Source organism: Bicyclus anynana, chromosome 27 (assembly GCF_947172395.1).
Source record: "Bicyclus anynana chromosome 27, ilBicAnyn1.1, whole genome shotgun sequence".
NCBI lineage: Eukaryota > Metazoa > Arthropoda > Insecta > Lepidoptera > Nymphalidae > Bicyclus > Bicyclus anynana.
In genome coordinates, this window is record NC_069109.1 from 1,287,272 (window position 1) to 1,308,266 (window position 20,995).

The window sequence follows — 20,995 nt, forward strand, 5'->3', positions numbered from 1 at the left end:
CCAATGTCGCGTGGTAAGGAAGACACACTTTTAGAGGTTGATCGGTGTAAGCTGGGAATCAAGAATTGATTATTATTCAGCATAATTTTGACACTATAAATAGCGGTTTTTTTTTTGTTAGTGTGGTTGTTAGTCACATTCTGAAAGAATACAAAATTAATATTGTTAGCACATACACATAATATTTACAGCTTAATGTTATTACATTGAATATATTTACATATAAATTTACAATAGGGACTAAACACAGACATTAACAAACACTCAACATTTAAAGGACGTGGGAATTTAGGAGGAAGAACATCATATAGGGGGTGGAGAAGTTTAGGGCAAGAGAAGAGGATATGGGAAACTGAGCCTTCGTCCAAACCACATTCGCACAGAGAGTGATCTCTCACTCTAATTTTGTTTAAGTGGACAGGTGTACAGGCATGACCAAGTCTTAGACGGGATATTGTGGAGGTAACCCATCTGTCAGCATACCTATGGAGAAAGAACCAAGGTCGCTTGGGTAAGTCTGGTTGGATTGAGGCATAAAATTTACCTTTAAATGTTTTTGAATGGTTCCAAAGTGTTTGCCAAGATTTGTCTAAATGATTTTTTGCTAAGGTACTAAGGTCATGTGAATAATTTTTAAAATGTTCCAATGAGCCAAGTTGTACAGCTGCCTTAGCACAAGAGTCCGCAGATTCATTACCAGAAATACCGGAGTGGCTGGGTATCCATGCTAGAAATATAGACAAACCAAATTGATGACACGAGAACAAAGCTTCCCTAATCTGTAGTATAATAGGAAATTTTGACTTACTCCTAAAAGGATTTTCCCTAATGGAATATAAGCAGCTAAGGGAGTCAGTAAAAATAACAGTTTGTTTTATGTTATGGGATCGGGCAAACAGGATTGCCTCTAACAAGGCAACAGCCTCTCCTGTGAACACCGAGGTTTCTGGAGGACATTTAAATTTGCAAAACTATTTTATATTTGGGGATCCGGCAGGCTGCCCCAACACAACTTTCAGGGGAGAGTTTTGAAGCATCTGTATAGATGAACAAGTAACTTGACCAATTTTGATGAACAATTTCTTGAAACTTTGTGTTGGTATCAGGGGCTTCTTTAATTAGACCCAGATCTGTAATCACAGGAGGATTGTAAACAAGGGCTTCATATGATGTTGAATACAAAGGATTTGTTGGTGATGATGACAAGGGGTGTGGAAGATTATTGAATTTATCAAAACTATTAAGGAGACATGAAGGGGGATTACTAGGTCTAAGGACTTCTGACAATTGGGTTTATACCTAATAATTCTGATTGAGAATCACGATGATGTATGAAATTGACAGTTGTCAGTCAAACCATCGACGATGCGCCATCTGACGCATGACGATAAATACGCAGTGTGGATCCCCATTTGCGTATTCGATGTATCGAATGAAAAACATCGATATCTATTCGATGTTGAAGTATTAACAATACATCGGTTCAATACGATGCATCGATACAATACATCGAGTGTAAACATCGATGTATATCGTCACTCCTACTCCTAGTTAGGAGTGGTGTAAGGTGTTCTGTGGTATAATACAATATATTTAGAATGGGTGTTTAAAAAAAGAAATTTTTGAAGTTAAACTTTAAAGTTAATTTAATTAAAACATCTCTAATGCATTTTAAATTTAGTTATACATATTAGGACCACAGACCTCTTAATGTTAAATAAACCGTACAAATCAAAAAGTGGAAAATTATCACCGAGTCCAAAAAAGTCAAAGGAGTCCTATTGTTGATGCCCTTAATTGTATTCGTGACGACACATCAATAATGCGGTGCTGCGTGCCTTTCTGCGAAAATACTTCCGACAATATGTCGACATCTGAGAGAACGGGAATTACCTTTCATGGGTGAGTAGAATTATTTATCTCATGTATTTCAGCCACAGCCGTCAATCTCACAGACAACATTACAACTCTTTGTCAACCAGTCTTATTCTGATTATCAAAATCTACAAGCTACTATAAAGACTCTATATGACCTACACACAAGGGCCAATGTAATGACCAAGTGTGGAAAAGTTCCAGCAAAGAAAATGAACTATGACCTTGTCTCACGCACTGTGCACTGAGTGACTGAGCTTTATTGGTTCCTTTTCTTGACCCCAGTTTGTATAATATCATATTGAAAGCCAAGTGTGCTAAAGTTTTATTATCAATTTTTGATTACCTAAACCTAAATCAATTGAAGTATCAATTTCAAGTGTAAAAGGTAAAATTAAAATTTCAAATGTAAACTAATTACATGATACACTTATAAAACATCAAGTTTGAGTATTTGTAAAGACTACCTACAGTATGGAAGAGCCACCAGTAAACTCTGCTCTTTCAAAAAAATCATTCATTATTATACTTACTTGTTAAAGTTATTAAGTACAATTTCTTTCACACTTACTTCCTGTGTGAAGAGAACCTGTTCCAATGGCCCCCAAGCATCTTTGCCATAAAGGAATTCATCCATTGTGTAGTTACCTTGACTTAGTAAGTGTTTTTAACATATTTCATAGGTATGGATACCATGAATGTTGATTTCCAGATTACCCAGTGAAGGCAATCTCCGTACTGCTTGGCTCAGAGCCCTCGGCACACAAGACCATCACCTGCCCGACCCTGCTGTGGTCTGCTCCCAGCACTTCCTAGATGATGACTTTTATACAACAGAGAGTTGTGTGCGGCAGATTCACTCTAATGCTGTTCCTTCAATAGTGCAGGTCTGTTTATTATGTTTTTATTTGAACATTGCATGTAAGTACATTATATGTTGACTAGCGGACGCCCGCGACTTCGTCCGCGTAAATTTCGATGTCAACTTTACTACTACCCCTACCCTACCCTACCCCTACCCTACCACTACCCCAACCCTACCCAACCCCTACATCTACCCTACCCCTAACCTACCCTACCCTACCCTACCCCTACCCCCACCCTACCCCTACCCTACTCCAAACCTACTCCTACCCTACCCCTACCTTACCTACACCCTACCCCCATCCTACCCCTACCCCCATCCTACCTCTACCCTCCCCGTACCCTATCCCTTTCCTACCCCTATCCCACCCGTACCCCTATCTCACGCCTATCCTACCACTACCCTAAATCCGGCCCTAAACCTACCCTACCCCTACACTACCCCTACGCTTCCCTACCCGTACCCTACCCTACCCTGTAACTTCTCTATCTTACTCCTACACTTAGCAAAATCGGTCCAGTCCTTCGAGAGTGGTGGTATGACCAAGAGAAATAGAGACTTCTATGCTAATAATATAAAGAGGTAAAGTTCGTGTGGTTGTAGGAGGTAATCTCTGGATCTACTGGACCGATTTGGAAAATTGTTTTACCAATAGAAAGCTACGTTATTTGCGAATGTCATAGGCTATGTTTAATCCCCATATTCTCACGGAAACGGGAACTACGTAAATGAAAGCGCCGGGCGTCATATAGCGGAATTTCTGCGTCTTTTAGAAATTTTGTATTATCTCCGAAACTATTTAAGTAATTAACATACTGTAAAGGGCAAATCTTATCTACATAATATCCTTGTGGTTATTAAATAATTTATTTTAATAAGGATTAAAGTTTAGTTGTATAAATAATGACGTAAACCTAAGTATATAAAATTAATAATTTTTAAAACACAAAAGGTACTATATTTGCTAATATATAGAAGATAGATATATGGTGTCGCGGACTTTTTTGTAGAACTTTTAAAGATACATAAAGTCTCTATACATTAATTCCAATTTTACACAATAGTTAAGGCAGCGCATGCGAATGAGTCTGTTTAAGAGGATTTTCAGTCCGACCTGTATGACAAAAACTGTGATAACTCGGCTAATATATATGATACCAATATAAAATATAGCCTATAGCACTCCCCGATAATGTAGAATTCTACTGGTGAAAGAATTTTTAAAATCGGACCAGTAGTTCCGAAGATTACCCCATTTAAAAAATGTGACAAACTTACAAACTTACAAACTTTACCTCTTTATAATATTAGTATAGATAATTTAGATCAAGGAAGGGCTAAAGCAATATAGCATTACTTACATGCAATCAGTCCTGTAGAAGTAACTGTTGGTATATTTACAGATGTGCATGATATGCCTGGACTCTGACAGCAAGCTGTCTCTAATGAGTAAACACAAGTTGGAGGAGGCATATGAACAGCTGACTGGACTGTCTGTGAGTTGACAACTTCATTGGGCATTTGACTACATTTTTTATTGTTAATATTTAAAGTATGTTAATAGTAGAGCAATTGGTAGAAGTAACTGTATCTGCGATGACTGCTTTTGGAGATGCAGAGACATCTTTGCAGTGCTGCTGATTGCTTAAAAATATGCCACAGTAATTTTTATCCAATCAAATTTTGTAACCTTAGTTTCACAGAAATTTTGAAATTTTTTTTCAAACCCCTATTGTGTGCAGTTGTTTCAGTTGTGTCGTCGAGGAAACCTAAAGCAAACGCTCTGTGTGATGTGTGCTCAGAGATTGATCAACTTCAGCAGATTTAGAGACTTGAGCTTGAGAGCCCATTCACTGCTGACAGACTCAGTTGAACAACATGCATCAGTGAGTACTTCATCATAATCAGCCTATGTTAGTGATATGCCTCCATCCTTATAGCTTCCCAATTCCTTTTGTTCACTGAGCTCAGTAGGTATTCCATGAGCTGAGTCAGGATTGGAACACAGGAGCTTGTGATCCAAAGCCACATAGGCTAACCACTGACCGACGGGACAGTAGTGAGTACTTAATATTAACTATTTCATTTATATTTAAACTAGTACACCTAGCATGCGACGAAACGACATATTCATTAAGAGAAATAGACAATAGTTGTTTGGTTGCATGTTAGGCATTATTATGTCTTGTTACTTTACTTGCTGATTTGATTGTTTGGTGTAACATTGACCTTGTTTCAGAATACTATACAACACAAAGAATTGATGAACTGCACAAGTGCACATCTGAAGTGTAATTTGACACAAACAACATTAGGAGCTAACCATTGTGACTTGTACATAGATCACACTGATGGAGAGGAATCTGTAGTGGGAGATGTTGCAACAGTTGTGGTGAAGAATGAAAACAGTTCTGACTCCATGTCGAGTGCTGATAACTTGGAATTGGCACAAGAAGATGACAATCACATAGACAATTCCAACAATGAGTGTGCATCTGATGATGAATACTCTGACATGAGCATAGAGTTGGAGTCTAGGCTACTGGATGAAGCTATAAGTCAAGCTCTTCGTAGGAAAGCAGACCATGTGGCCGCAACACAGAGTTCCATAAAGAGTGAAAGTGATATCTTCCAATGTGAATTTTGTTTTGAGGACTTTGTGCAAGAACTTGCATACAAGGAACATATGAGCAAGCATCTCCAGGTGACTACTCCACGGAGGTGATCATCCTCCTCTGCATATCTATCATACAATAGGGTACTCCACTCACATGTACCTTGCTTGAAAACCATAGTTTTCAATTAAAAAAACTAGTAAACAAAACTTACTTGGCCTAATGGCAATCTTCAATCATGGAGGATTACTTTTGACATTATTGAAGTCTGAAGAAAATACAATATACTTTTTAGCATTAATAAAAAAAACAAATAGCCTATTGGCTCTATGGATTGACAGACTGAGTGTGAATGAGTTTTGTGTTTCGCAGAGTGCTGCCAGCGAAACTGCATGTGCGTCGTTGCAAGTGTGCGAGCCTCGTGAAGCTGTGAGCCGCAGCTGTGACTCACTCGTGCTGCAGAACAAGTCAGTATACAACGACACTGCATGTGCTGCATCACAAGTGTGCGAGCCTCGTGCAGCTGTGAGCCGCAGCTGTGACTCACTCGTGCTGCAGAACAAGTCAGTATACAACGACACTGCATGTGCTGCATCACAAGTGTGCGAGCCTCGTGCAGCTGTGAGCCGCAGCTGTGACTCACTCGTGCTGCAGAACAAGTCAGTATACAACGACACTGCATGTGCTGCATCACAAGTGTGCGAGCCTCGTGCAGCTGTGAGCCGCAGCTGTGACTCACTCGTGCTGCAGAACAAGTCAGTATACAACGACACTGCATGTGCTGCATCACAAGTGTGCGAGCCTCGTGCAGCTGTGAGCCGCAGCTGTGACTCACTCGTGCTGCAGAACAAGTCAGTATACAACGACACTGCATGTGCTGCATCACAAGTGTGCGAGCCTCGTGCAGCTGTGAGCCGCAGCTGTGACTCACTCGTGCTGCAGAACAAGTCAGTATACAACGACACTGCATGTGCTGCATCACAAGTGTGCGAGCCTCGTGCAGCTGTGAGCCGCAGCTGTGACTCACTCGTGCTGCAGAACAAGTCAGTATACAACGACACTGCATGTGCTGCATCACAAGTGTGCGAGCCTCGTGCAGCTGTGAGCCGCAGCTGTGACTCACTCGTGCTGCAGAACAAGTCAGTATACAACGACACTGCATGTGCTGCATCACAAGTGTGCGAGCCTCGTGCAGCTGTGAGCCGCAGCTGTGACTTACTCGTGCTGCAGAACAAGTCAGTATACAACGACACTGCATGTGCTGCATCACAAGTGTGCGAGCCTCGTGCAGCTGTGAGCCGCAGCTGTGACTCACTCGTGCTGCAGAACAAGTCAGTATACAACGACACTGCATGTGCTGCATCACTCGTGCTGCAGAACAAGTCGGAGACAATGTGCTCTGAGTGTTCCGGTCTGCTGCCGGTGTAGTTACAGGCCCATGAGGCTTGACACCTACGCCTCAGGTCGTTCCTGTTCCTTGATGCACGCCTGCCAAGTGTGGCTCTGTTTAAGGCGAAGGTGTTCCTTTCACCATCAGGTGGGGCGACTGCCTCGGCCATTCATTTAGTTACTTGAAGTATAAACTGACACATCAGCCAATCGTTCAGACCCGTGGGTTATTGTGGCTGAACTTGCGTTGAGTGTTAGCAAACTCACATTCTGCTGCTATGTTTCACAGAACAGGAAGTCAGAGGCTGAATGATGACCCTCCCCCGTCTGCAGACTGCGCTCAGGCTTTAGGTAAGTGACGAGCAGGGCAGGACAATAGTCCAACGGCCGGGGATCGAACCCTGCACCTCTGGCCCTGTAAAATCGCGGGAGTGACGTTCAGGCGCACAGATAGTAGCAGTAGAGCTGTCGCAAAGGTTTGTCGGAGTCAATTATAAGAAGAATGTGTTGTTTCAGTGGCTCCACTGTCCGCGAGACTTGCGGCAAACAACGATAACAAAGTGCAGGCAACTGAAGAAGCAGGTGCGATCCAGAAAAGCGAACAAATCCTTGAAACTAACATCGACCAACTGGACAAGCGATCATCTCAGAGCGGCACCAAACCATACACAGATTGTGTAGTCCAGTTATACGACATATTCAAGAAACCCAAACAAGCTGTACCAGATGAGAAACCACGCGTGAGAATCCACACTGCCAAGCCTTACTCTTGTCAGATATTGAACTATAAATGTGCACCAACAAGTCGAATATTGAAACACAAGATGACCCACACTGAGGAAAAGCCATTTTCCTGTGAATTATGCAACTACAAAAGTGCCCGAAAACAGGGTTTATTGCAGCATCTTAAAACCCACACTGGTGAAAAGCCATATTCTTGTGAGATATGCAAATACAAATGTGCCCGAAAACAGAATTTATTTCATCATATTAAAATCCACACTGGTGAAAAGCCATTTTCTTGTGACATATGCAAATACAAATGTTCGCAAAAAAGTAGTTTATTAAGACACAAGAGGACCCACACTGGTGGGAAGCCATTTTCTTGTAAGGTATGCGAATACAAATGTGCACAAAAATGGATTTTGTTACAGCATATTAAAACTCACACTGGTGAAAAGCCATTTTGTTGTGATATATGCCATTACAAATGTGCACAAAAATGGATTTTATTACAGCATATTAAAACTCACACTGGAGAAAGGTCATTTACTTGTGACATATGCAATTACAAATGTGCACGAAAAAGTAGTTTATTACGGCATAATAAAACCCACACTGGCGAAAAGCCATTTTCATGTGAGTTATGCAATTACAAATGTTCACAAAAATGTACTTTAGTACGACATATAAAAACCCACACTGGTAAAAAGCCATTTTCTTGTGAGATATGCAATTTCAAATGTGCACATAAAAGTAATTTATTACGGCATATTAAAACTCACACTGGTGAATAGCCATTTGCCTGTGATATATGTAATTGTAAATTAGCGCGAAAAAGTGAGTTTTTACTGCATAAGAGAACCCACAATAGCAATTGTAAGGAATAACAGAGACATTCATGTGTGCGTGAGATGTAGGCAAAGAACAAAGCTCAGCTCCATACACCTGTGGCCTTATTAATATCAACATGTATTGATATTTTAACCTCAATTTTCTTCAAAGTAAAGTTATCAGGTCTACCTTAGTCTGAGAAAATTTGAGATTTAAATCTTATTCCATATTTATAAATATTTCACTCCAGTTTAATATTCTAACACATACTCGTATGTAATGTTATCCTGACTAAGGTTCTCTTGTAATGATCGCTTCTATGTGGTAAGGCCGCCTTTTGTAAAAAAAAACATGTAAATCTGTTTTATTTGTATTTAAATTTTTGTGATGTACAAATAAATGAATAAACAGACATATATCAGTTTTAAAGGTTCTAAAGCATCTATTTATTTAATTATTCCGCCATATTGAATCTATACTAATCTAAGATACTAATATTAGGAAGAGATAAAGTATGTGAGGTTGTAGTGTAGGAGGTGATCGGATGATTTTGAATAAAATAGCTTCTGCTACTTTAGAATACCGTCGTTTGGTGAACTACGCGATGTCATCATACAACTGTTTCATATGTATAACTATTACTTATCTATTATTATAAAGATGTACTGATTACTTGTTCATATAATCAGGAAATATATGTTTTCAATTCAAATGTCTGTGTCTTTCATTAAGTCTCCTTGATTTATTTTTACTAAAATTATAACATCGTGAGGAAAGGAGCTGGTTAATTTCAGATCCATTACCCATTACATTTACCCTGTTAATTTAAAATTTAAAAATTACAAGGATTTTATTAAAGTTAATAAATGTAACTAAATAAAAAGAAAACAAAAACCCAAGTTTTTGAATTATATCAAGATGGCGCCCTATGACACACAGCACACACACATACACAAACCGCCACTATGACATGACAATTGACAGCAAACGTCAAATCGGTGACTGCATTGAAAAACGTCATCTATCCGTCATTATTACTCGTATTAGTGTTGAATTTCTTGGGATATAGATATAATGAATATTGTTTCGAAAGAATTAAAGTAAATTCGTAGATTTGTATAATTAAAAATAGTTTAAAAAACTATCTTGTTTTATTTCCGCCAGGGTACAATGACTGATCCTGGGCTCCATACAATTTTGGACCATCTCCTTTGCTGTTTGCATACCTACCTGAGAAATTATCTACATGTGTGAAGTCTGCAAATCCGCATTGGTCCAGCGTGGTGGTCTATCAGCCTGAGCCCTCTAATTCTGAAAGCAGCCTCGTGCTCAATGTTGAGTCGAATATGAGTTGTTAATGAGGATAAGAACAGCCATCATGAAGGTTCAGCGGCTGGCAAATGCAACTCTTCGTGTATGCTGTGAGAACATTATGTGCATTTTGAATAGTCGACACATTAGCTCTCCTTGCTCAGCACACACATTAAAAAGTCGGCCAACTAAAAATTGCCAGTGAGCGGCCACCCTAATAATCTGTGATTATCTTATCTGATTAGTTGTTTACTCTGTGGTGAGCATAGATAATACACTTATACTGTGGTGAGGTAGGTATATTGGTGTTTAAAACAAATATTTTTGAGGTTAAAGTTAATTTAAAATTAAACATCTCTAATGTAATATATATTTAGTTATACATATTAGGACTGTTAATGTTAAATAAACCGTACAAATCACATAACAAATAACAAAAAGTCGAAAATTGTCACCGAGTCTAAAAAAGTCAAAGGAGTCCTATTGTTGATGCACTACGTGAAGTGAACTGTGAAGTGTTGCATGAGTTCTGTGGTAGACGAAGAGTTTCCCTACTGGTGGTAAATTTATTAATATTAACTGCCCTTAAGTGTCCTCCGAGTCGTTTATGTGGTGTAGTAGAGCTGACTACAGTAAGCGGCGCTCAAAGCAGAGCAGTACCTATCAGTTGAGGACTATTGTATTCGTGACGACACACCAATAATGCGGTGCTGCGTGCCCTTCTGCGAAAATACTTCCGACAATATGTCAACATCTGAGAGAACGGGAATCACCTTTCATGCGTGAGTAGAATTATCATCTCATGTATTTCAGCCACAGCCGCCAATCTCACAGACAACTACAACTCTTTGTCAACCAGTCTTATTCTAACTATCAAAATCTACAAGCTACCGTAAAGAATACATAGTGCTACCAAGTGTGGAAAAGTTCCAGCAAAGACGAAGAATTATGAGTTATGACCTTGTCTCACACACTGTGTACTGTGTGACTGAGCCTTATTAGATCCTTTTCTTGACTCCAGTTACTATAACATCATATTGAAGGCCATGTGTGTCAAAGTTTCATTATCATTTTTTGATTACCTAAACCTAAAACAATTGGAGACAAGTATCAAATTCAAAATTCATTTATTTTAAGTATTCAAGGCTTAGTTTACCTGTGCTTTTAAAACATCAAGTTTGAGTAAAGACTACCTACAGTACGCAGGTTCCAGAAGAGTCAGTAATAAACTCAACAGTTGCTCTTTCAATAAATCATACATTGTTATAGTTTATACTTACTTGTTAAAATTATTACAAGTTCTTTCACACTTACTCCCTGTGTGAAGGTGGAACATGTTCCAATAGCCTCCAAGCATCTTTGTCATAAAGGAATTCATCCATTGTGTAGTAACCTTGACTTAGTAAATGTTTTTAACATATTGCTTCAACTATACATAAACATATAGTTCATAGGTATGGATACCATGAATGTTGATTTCCAAATTACCCAGTGAAGGCAATCTCCGTACTGCTTGGATCAGAGCCCTCGGCACACAAGACCATCACCTGCCCGACCCTGCTGTGGTCTGCTCCCAGCACTTCCTAGATGATGACTTTTATACAACAGAGAGTTGTGTGCGGCAGATTCACTCTAATGCTGTTCCTTCAATAGTGCAGGTCTGTTTATTATGTTTTTATTTGTGAACATTGCATGTAAGTACATTATATGTTGATAATTTAGATCAAGGAAGGGCTAAAGCAATATAGCATTACTCACATGCAATCAGTCATGTAGAAGTAACTGTTGGTATATTTACAGATGTGCATGATATGCCTGGACTCTGACAGCAAGCTGTCTCTAATGAGTAAACACAAGTTGGAGGAGGCATATGAACAGCTGACTGGTCTGTCTGTGAGTTGACAATTTTATTTGGCATTTGACTACATTTTTTTAATTTTATATATTTAAATTTGCGAATAGTAGAGCAATTTAGTAAAAGTAAATTGTTCAGCTCTGTTAATTGCTTAAAAACAGCCCATACTACATATGGTTGGATTGTAACTTCACATTCTTAAATTACATACAGAAATTACAAATATCTTTGTTGTTTGTGTGTTTATGTTTATACTTCTTGTAATAAAAAATGTCTCTTTTTCTTATAAAGAAGCTAAAACTTTATGATTTTTAATGCAATTAAGTTCCGATAAGTATTTACTGGGTAGCTGATACTGATGTAATTTTTCAAATGTCTCAAAAAATTTATATATTTAAAGGTTCAAAACTCTATTGCTGCAGTTGTTTCAGTTGTGTCGTCGAGGAAACCTGAAGCAAATGCTCTGTGTGATGTGTGCTCAGAGATTGATCAACTTCAGCAGATTTAGAGACTTGAGCTTGAGAGCCCATTCACTGCTGACGGACTCAGTTGAACAAAATAAATTAGTAAGTATTTAGACATCATTACCAACCGATGGATTTCCACTGCTGGACATAGGCCTCTTGCATAGACTTCCAAACAAAACAGTCACGAGCCGCCAGCATCCGGTGGCTCCCTGCAATTCGCTTGATGTCTTCGGTCCACCTAGTGGGGGGTCGACCAACTGCGCTTTACGGTGCGGTGTCGCCATTCCAGCACCTTGGGATCCCAACGTCCATTGGCTTCGAACTATGTGGCCTGCCCATTGCCACTTCAGCTTCGTGACTCGCTGAGCTATGTCAGTCATTTCGGTTCTCCTGCGAATCTCTTCATTTCTGGTTTGATCACGCAGAGAAACCCCAAGTTGAGTGACTTTAAGCCCTCTAATAAGGCCCATAGTTAGCGACCAAGTCTCGGATCCTTACGTCATCACTGGCAACACGCGCTGTTCGAATTATGCAGACTATAATAATAAATTATTACTAAATACTTTGGTCTTATGATAGCTAGAATACAGGAGAATAGGAGATAATGGACTTACTCCTTCTGATGACACATAATCTTTGACCAACGGCTCAAAGTTGAATGACAGATTGCCGAGTAACTGAATTAAAGATGACAGAAAAAAATTAAACACAAAAAAAAAATACAATATATTTTTTATGATCAAAGAAAGCGATAATAAACAATTTAAGACCTTCCTTTAAAAAACTTCAACTAACCTTTTGTTTCAGATTAATATACAACATAAGGAACCTATGAACCGTACTATGAAACATCTGCAGTGTAAGTTAACACAGACAACATTAGCAGCAAACTACTGTGACTTGTACATAAATCACATCGATGAGGAACGGACAGCAGCAGAGGAATCTGTCAGAGATGTAACATTTGTGCTGAAGCGTGAAGACAGTTCTGACTCCATGTCAAATGCTGATAACTCAGAATCGGTACACAAAGATGACAATTCCAACAACGAGTGTGTAAATAGAGATGAATTCTCTAACATGAGCATAAAGTTGGAGCCGATGCAAGATGATGAAGCTCTACATGAGGCTCTTCGTATAAAAGAAGCAGCTTCCTGCATTTCAGAAGATGTGGTCGGAACAGAGAGTTACATTAACATAAAGAGTGAAAGTACAGTCTTCGGTTGTACGTTGTGCTATGAAGACTTTGTGCAAGAAGATGCATACAAGGAACATATGATCATGCATTTCCAGGTGAGACTTGGTGCAATGGATTTACGAGACGAAGGTCCTGGGTTTGATCCCCAGCTGAGCTGATTGAGGTTTTGTTAATTGGTCCAGGTCTGGCTGGTGGGAGGCTTCGACCGTGGCTTGTTACCACCCTACTGGCAAATGCATACTGCTAAGTGATTTAGTGTATGTGTACTGAAAGGGGTGTGTATTTCCATCCTCCTCCCTAACAAGTTAGCTCGCTTCCATCTTAGATTGCATCATTACTTACCATCAGGTGAGATTGTAGTCAAGGGCTAACTAGTCATCATCATCATCATCACATCAGCCGATGGAGTCCACTGCAGGACATAGGCCTTTTGTAGACACTTCCAAACATCACGATACTGAGCCGCCTGCATCCAGCGAATGTCTGCGACTCGCTTGATGTCGTCAGTCAACCTGGTGGGGGGTCGGCCAACACTGCGCTTGCTAGTGCGGGGTCGCCATTCCAGCACTTTGGGACCCCAATGTCCATCGGCTCTTCACACTATGTGCTAACTTATTTTTGTATGAACTATGATGAGTTATTGAGGCTATAAAACTTTATTTATTTTATTTATTTAAAAAGGAAAACTTACAGCTAAATACAAAAATAATAAAAATAACAACATAGAAAACAGATTATAGCCAATTACAAGTTTTCGCAAATAAATTTCACATATTAGATAGCAAGCTCGCAAGGAAAACATACAATACATAATCCAATATGATAAAAGAGATTATATAATATAAATAATAATAATAATAATAATAATAGTCTTTATTTATTTCATACAAATTAGTAATACAATTTTTTTTTTTTTTTTTTTTTTTTTTTATTTTTTTTTTTTTTTTTTAATTTTTTTTTTTTTTTTTTTTTATTTTTTTTATAATAATAGAGATACATTAAAAGAAAAGGCGAATGAGGAAAAAGCAACAAAACTAAATTGATAAGTAAACAAGCTAGCTTAGCATGAACAAGTTAAAGTACTGTTCAGTAGCCGAGGTACAGAATAGCTCATTTGCCTGGTCAATCAATCTCAATTTATTAAAATTGTAGTGGTTTAAAATACCTTATGGAAACACTAACAAACTCACTAGCCGTCTCTACGATTTTCAAAAGTTCCCCTCGATTTCTCCAGGATGCCATCATCAGATCCTGACATGAAAAAAATGGGACCACCCTGGAATCAAACCCTTCACAACAAAAAAAGAATTTTCAAAATCGGTCTACAAATGACGGAATTATCGCTGGACGTACATAAAAAAAAAAAAAAAAAACATACATACAGCCGAACGTAGAACCTCCTCCTTTTTGGAAGTCGGTTAAAAAGAAAGTCTTGACCGAGTTATATAAGAATTGTTTCTAAATTTATTATGTGCAGATGCCTTACACAAAATTGAATGTGATCGAATTTGAAATCAATTGAATTGAATGTGATCTTATAAATAAATATACTTAAACAATACACATCACTATCTAGCCCCAAAGTAAGCATACAGAGTAGCTTGTGTTATGGGTGCTAAGATAGTTGATATTATAATATTCATATACAATTATATACTACATATAAATACTTATATAATGTACTAGCGGACGCCCGCGACTTCGTCCGCGTAAAATTAGTTTTTTTTGAAATCCCTTTGGAAACCATGGATTTTTCCGGGATGAAAAGTAGCCTATGTGTTAATCCAGAATAAAATCTATTTCCATTCCAAATTTCATCCAAATCGCTTTAGCAGCCGCAGCGTGAAGGAGGAACAAACATACACACACACACAAACTTTCGCCTTTAAAATATTAGTGTGATAGCGGTCATGCTTTCGCTTTCACTTTTACTTATGTACACATCTTCCCTACCCCTACCCTACCCTACTCCCTACCTAACCCTACTGTGCCCCTACTTTTCCCTTACCCTACCGCTAACCCTAACCCTACCCTACCCCTGCCTTACCTCTACCCTACCCTTACCCTACCCCTACCTACCCTACCCTACTCGTACCCTACCCCTTCCCTACCCTACCTCTATCCTACCCTTCCCCTTCCCTAACCTACTCGTACCCTACACCTTCCCTACCTTACCCCTACCCTTCCCCTACATTTAGCAAAATCGGTCCTGCCATTTGAGATGACCAAAGGACTATTTCCCAAGAAACTAAAGAGGGGTAATCTCTGGATGTACTAGATCGATTTAGAATTTTTTTTTAACAAGAAGTAAGCTACATTATTTGCGAGTGTCATAAGCTATGTTTGATCCCCATATTCATACGGGAACGGGAACTACGTAATTGAAAGTGCGGGGCGTCTTGTAGCAGAATTTCTGCGTCTTTTAGAAATTTTGTATTATCTCCGAAACTATTTAACTAATTAACATACTATAAAGGGCAAATCTTATATCCATAATATCCTAGTGATTATTAAATAATTTATTAAATAATTTATTTAAGTTAAGTAGCATAAATAATGACGCAAACCTAAGTATATAAAATTAATAATTTTTAAAACACAAAAGGTACTATATCTGCTAATATATAGAAGATAGATATATGGTGTCGCGGACTTTTTTGTAGAACTTTTAAAGATACATAAAGCCTCCATACATTAATTTCAATTTTACACAATGGTTAAGGCAGCGCATGCGAATAAGTCTGCTTAAGACCGACCTGTATGACAAAAACTGCGTTAACTCGGCGAATATATATCATACTAATATAAAATAGCTAATATAATATAGCCTATAGCACTCCCCGATAATGTAGCATTCTACTAGTGAAAGAATTTTTGAAATCGAACCAGTAGTTCCGAAGATTACCCCATTTAAAAAATGTGACAAACTTACAAACTTTACCTCTTTATAATATTAGTATAGATAAATATACACAGACACTGGAAAACACCCATGCTCATCACACAAATATTTTCCAGTTGTGGGAATCGAACCCACGACCGTGGATGCAGAAAGCAGGGTCACTACCCACTGCGCCACGCGGCTGTCAAAGAACTCTCACTTATAAAGAATTAAAAAAAAATGTATCCCACTTCTATCACCTCTAACATATTTCCTCTGTGTACAGACAGATGTGTTGTGAATAAGTTTTATATTTGACAGAACGATGGCAGCAATGCTGCATGTCCTGCACAGCCACATGCAGCTGTGAAGCGCAGCTGTGACTCACTCGTGCTGCAGAACAAGTCAGTATACAACGACACTGCATGTGCTGCATCACAAGTGTGCGAGCCTCGTGCAGCTGTGAGCCGCAGCTGTGACTCACTCGTGCTGCAGAACAAGTCAGTATACAACGACACTGCATGTGCTGCATCACAAGTGTGCGAGCCTCGTGCAGCTGTGAGCCGCAGCTGTGACTCACTCGTGCTGCAGAACAAGTCAGTATACAACGACACTGCATGTGCTGCATCACAAGTGTGCGAGCCTCGTGCAGCTGTGAGCCGCAGCTGTGACTCACTCGTGCTGCAGAACAAGTCAGTATACAACGACACTGCATGTGCTGCATCACAAGTGTGCGAGCCTCGTGCAGCTGTGAGCCGCAGCTGTGACTCACTCGTGCTGCAGAACAAGTCGGAGACAATGTGCTCTGAGTGTTCCGGTCTGCTGCCGGTGTAGTTACAGGCCCATGAGGCTTGACACCTACGCCTCAGGTCGTTCCTGTTCCTTGTTGCACGCCTGCCAAGTGTGGCTCTGTTTAAGGCGACGGTGTTCCACTCACCATCAGGTGGGGCGACTGCCTCGGCCATTCATTTAGTAACTTAAAGTATAAACTGACACATCGGCCAATCGCTCAGACCCGTGGGTTATTGTGGCTGAACTTGCGTTGAGTGCTAGCAAACTCACATTCTGCTGCTATGTTTCACAGAACAGGAAGTCAGAGGCTGAATGATGACCCTCCCCCGTCTGCAGACTGCGCTCAGGCTTTAGGTAAGTGACGAGCAGGGCAGGACAATAGTCCAACGGCCGGGGATCGAACCCTGCACCTCTGGCCCTGTAAAGTCGCGGGAGTGACGTTCAGGCGCACAGATAGTAGCAGTAGAGCTGTCGCAAAGGTTTGTCGGAGTCAATTATAAGAAGAATGTGTTGTTTCAGTGGCTCCACTGTCCGCGAGACTTGCGGCAAACAACGATAACAAAGTGCAGGCAACTGAAGAAGCAGGTGCGATCCAGAAAAGCGAACAAATCCTTGAAACTAACATCGACCAACTGGACAAGCGATCATCTCAGAGCGGCACCAAACCGTACACAGATATAAATAGATTCACAAATTGTGTAGTCCAGTTATACGACATATTCAAGAAACCCAAACAAGCTGTACTAGATGAGAAACCACGCGTGAGAATCCACACTGCTGCCAAGCCTTACTCTTGTCAGATATTGAACTATAAATGTACACCAACAAGTCGAATATTGAAACACAAGATGACCCACCGTGGGGAAAAACCATTTTCTTGTGATATATGTAATTACAAATGTGCGCGAAAAGGTCATTTATTACAGCATATTAAAACCCACACTGGGGAAAAGTCATTTTCCTGTGAGGTATGCAACTATAAATTTGCACGAAAATGTTCTTTATTAAGGCATATTAAAACCCACACTGGTGAAAAACCATTTTCCTGTGATATATGCAATTACAAATGTACACAAAAAAGTCATTTATTACAACATATTAAAACCCACACTGGGGAAAAGCCATTTTCCTGTGAGGTATGCAACTATAAATGTGCACGAAAATGTTCTTTATTAGGGCATATTACAACCCACACTGGTGAAAAGCCATTTTCCTGTGATATATGCAATTATAAATGTACACAAAAAAGTCATTTATTACGGCATAATAAAACCCACACTGGCGAAAAGCCATTTTCATGTGAGTTATGCAATTACAAATGTTCACTAAAATGTACTTTAGTACGACATATAAAAACCCACACTGGTAAAAAGCCATTTTCTTGTGAGATATGCAATTTCAAATGTGCACATAAAAGTAATTTATTACGGCATATTAAAACTCACACTGGTGAATAGCCATTTGCCTGTGATATATGTAATTGTAAATTAGCGCGAAAAAGTGAGTTTTTACTGCATAAGAGAACCCACAATAGCAATTGTAAGGAATAACAGAGACATTCATGTGTGCGTGAGATGTAGGCAAAGAACAAAGCTCAGCTCCATACACCTGTGACCTTATTAATATCAACATGTATTCATATTTTAACCTCAATTTTCTTCAAAGTAAAGTTATCAGGTCTACCTTAGTCTGAGAAAATTTGAGATTTAAATCTTATTCCATATATTACAGTTCCATATATTGCTTCCAACTCAGGCCACTCACTTTTTTCCAAATTGTATTCCTTCCAAATTAGATTTAATTTTAACTTCATCTTTAGATAGTGTAGCATCATACGGCCAATTGTCTGCGGAGGCCTTCTCGTATCACGATCTAATTTACTTGTCGTATAAGATACGTCCACCAAAATATAAGCCTACCATTGTAATGAGACGTAGTTTTAAATACTTTAATAATGACCACTTTATGTCTGATCTTAATAACATAGATTGGTATTATATCCTTAGTGCTGATTCCGTTGATGAAAAAGTTTCCATTTTCAATTCCAATTTAACTGTTCTTTTTGACAAGCATGCTCCCCTTCGTCCTATTAAGCTAAAACACCTTCCTGCTCCTTGGTTGACGGAAAATATTATAGCCTTAATGGCGAAGAGCAATGCAGCTAAATCAAAGTATAAACATGTTCCTTCCGATAGTACTCTTGCTAAATATAAGCATCTTCGCAATCACTGCAGTAAAATTTGCAGGGATGCACAGCGTCGTTACATTCACTCCTCCGTCGAAAACAAAAGCTGTTCAGATGTCTGGATTTTTTTGGGAACTTTGGGTATTGGCCGACAACGTCCAGATGTTTCTTGCAATCTTGATATCGATGCCCTCAACATTCATTTTTCTACTATCTCGCTTATAGATCCTCAGGCAAAATCCTGTACATTATCTCACCTTAGCTCTTTACCTTCTTTAAACTGTACACCTTTTAATTTCTCCCCTATCTCTTCGATTGATGTTAAAAAGCATATTCAGGCAATTAAGTCAGATGCGACTGGTCTTGATGGTATCAACCGGAAAATGATTATATTAGTTCTAGATTCTGTGTTGCCAGTTCTTACTCATATTTTTAATTTCTCCTTGTCATCTGGACAATTTCCAACATTCTGGCGTAAAGCTCACATTATACCTATACCTAAAGTCAAAAATCCCACTGCCTTATCTCAGTATCGGCCAATATCCATCCTTCCATTCTTGTCCAAAGTCCTGGAACGTATTGTGCATCATCAGCTTAACCCTTTTCTAAACAATAACCATATTCTTCATCCATTGCAATCGGGTTTCAGACGTGGACATAGCACTGTTACCGCTCTTGTTGAGGTTTGTGACAATTTACGGGCTAATGTGGATAATCAACTTCTGTCTGTTCTTGTTCTTTTAGATTTTAGTAATGCCTTTAATACGGTTGACTTGGACATCCTTCTTGCTATATTAAAATCCCTCAATATGTCTCAAGTTCCATTAAATTGGTTCCACGGTTACTTGAATGAACGCTAGCAGTGTGTGCTTAATAACAATAAGATCTCCTCATATTCATCGCTTATAGCTGGGGTTCCTCAAGGTGGTATTCTCTCTCCTCTTCTTTTTGCTATTTTTATTAATACAGTCACTTCGTACCTTTCCTCTTCCTTTCATCTCTATGCAGATGACCTACAACTATATGTTCCTGCTCCAGCAGTAAGTATTTCTGACGCCATTTCCAAGTTGAATTTAGACTTACAACGGATTTATACATGGAGTCATTCTTATGGATTATGTGTTAATCCACTTAAGTCAAAAGTGATAGTGATTGGCAGCCGTATACAGTTGGCTAAAGTAAGCATAAACTCCTTGCCACCTGTTCGTTTTAATAATACAGATTTAGAGTTTAGCACTTGTGTAAAAACCTTGGTCTATTTATTGATGAAACACTGTCTTGGTCATCTCAAGTGGGAGAGGTAAGTCGTAAAATTTTTGCTTCGGTTAGGTCTTTAAATAGATTTAAAAATTTCCTTCCAATTAAAACCAAAATATCCTTAGCTCAGTCTCTTCTTCTTCCGTTATTGGATTATGCCGATTCTTGTTACCCAGACCTAACTGATGCACAGCTCGACAAACTCGAACGCCTTCAAAATTTATGCATTCGCTATATATATGGTTTGCGTAAATTTGATCACATTTCCGAGTATCGTGCTCGTCTTAAATACCAATACGATTTCGCCGTCAGTTCCATCTTCTTTGCCTCTTGTTTTCTATCCTTTATAACCCTCTGTCACCTTCCTACTTGAAAGATCGTTTCCGCTTTACATCGGAAATTGATCTTCTCAATCTACGTTCTCGAAGTGATAACCGTTTGGTTCTTCTTGTTCTAAGACAAAGTTTTTTAGCAAGTCTTTTACTTCTGAGGCTGTCAAAATGTGGAATAATTTGCCGTCTTTTGTCCGTGCCAGTAATTCACTTGCCATTTTTAAGTTTCGTTTGAAACGACATTATTTGTCGTTGAATTAAAATTTCATTTTTCGAGGTATTTATTTTATTGTTATTTATTATTTATGTAGTATATATTAATTATATATAATATTAGATTTGTTATGAATAATGTTTTGTAATTTCTTGTATATTATTGGAAATAAAGGCTTTATTATTATTATTATTATAATGAATAT

The 20,995-nt window shown here is 38.8% G+C and overlaps 1 protein-coding gene across 1 annotated transcript; it reads left to right on the top strand.

The window, feature by feature from the left end:
- Window positions 1–1,557: 1,557 nt before the first annotated feature.
- LOC112056775 (zinc finger protein 26) lies at window positions 1,558–18,265 on the top strand. Its single transcript, XM_052890035.1, has 17 exons — window positions 1,558–1,902; window positions 2,588–2,762; window positions 4,144–4,236; window positions 4,483–4,626; window positions 4,980–5,444; window positions 5,728–5,822; window positions 7,034–7,095; window positions 7,261–8,260; window positions 9,855–9,868; window positions 10,247–10,391; window positions 11,102–11,267; window positions 11,410–11,502; window positions 11,887–12,030; window positions 12,739–13,224; window positions 16,332–16,414; window positions 17,095–17,156; window positions 17,322–18,265. The coding sequence occupies exons 1-17, from the start codon at window positions 1,823–1,825 to the stop codon at window positions 18,257–18,259; spliced, it is 4,245 nt and encodes a 1,414-aa protein (XP_052745995.1). The 5' UTR covers window positions 1,558–1,822; the 3' UTR covers window positions 18,260–18,265.
- The last annotated feature ends 2,730 nt before the right edge of the window (window positions 18,266–20,995 follow it).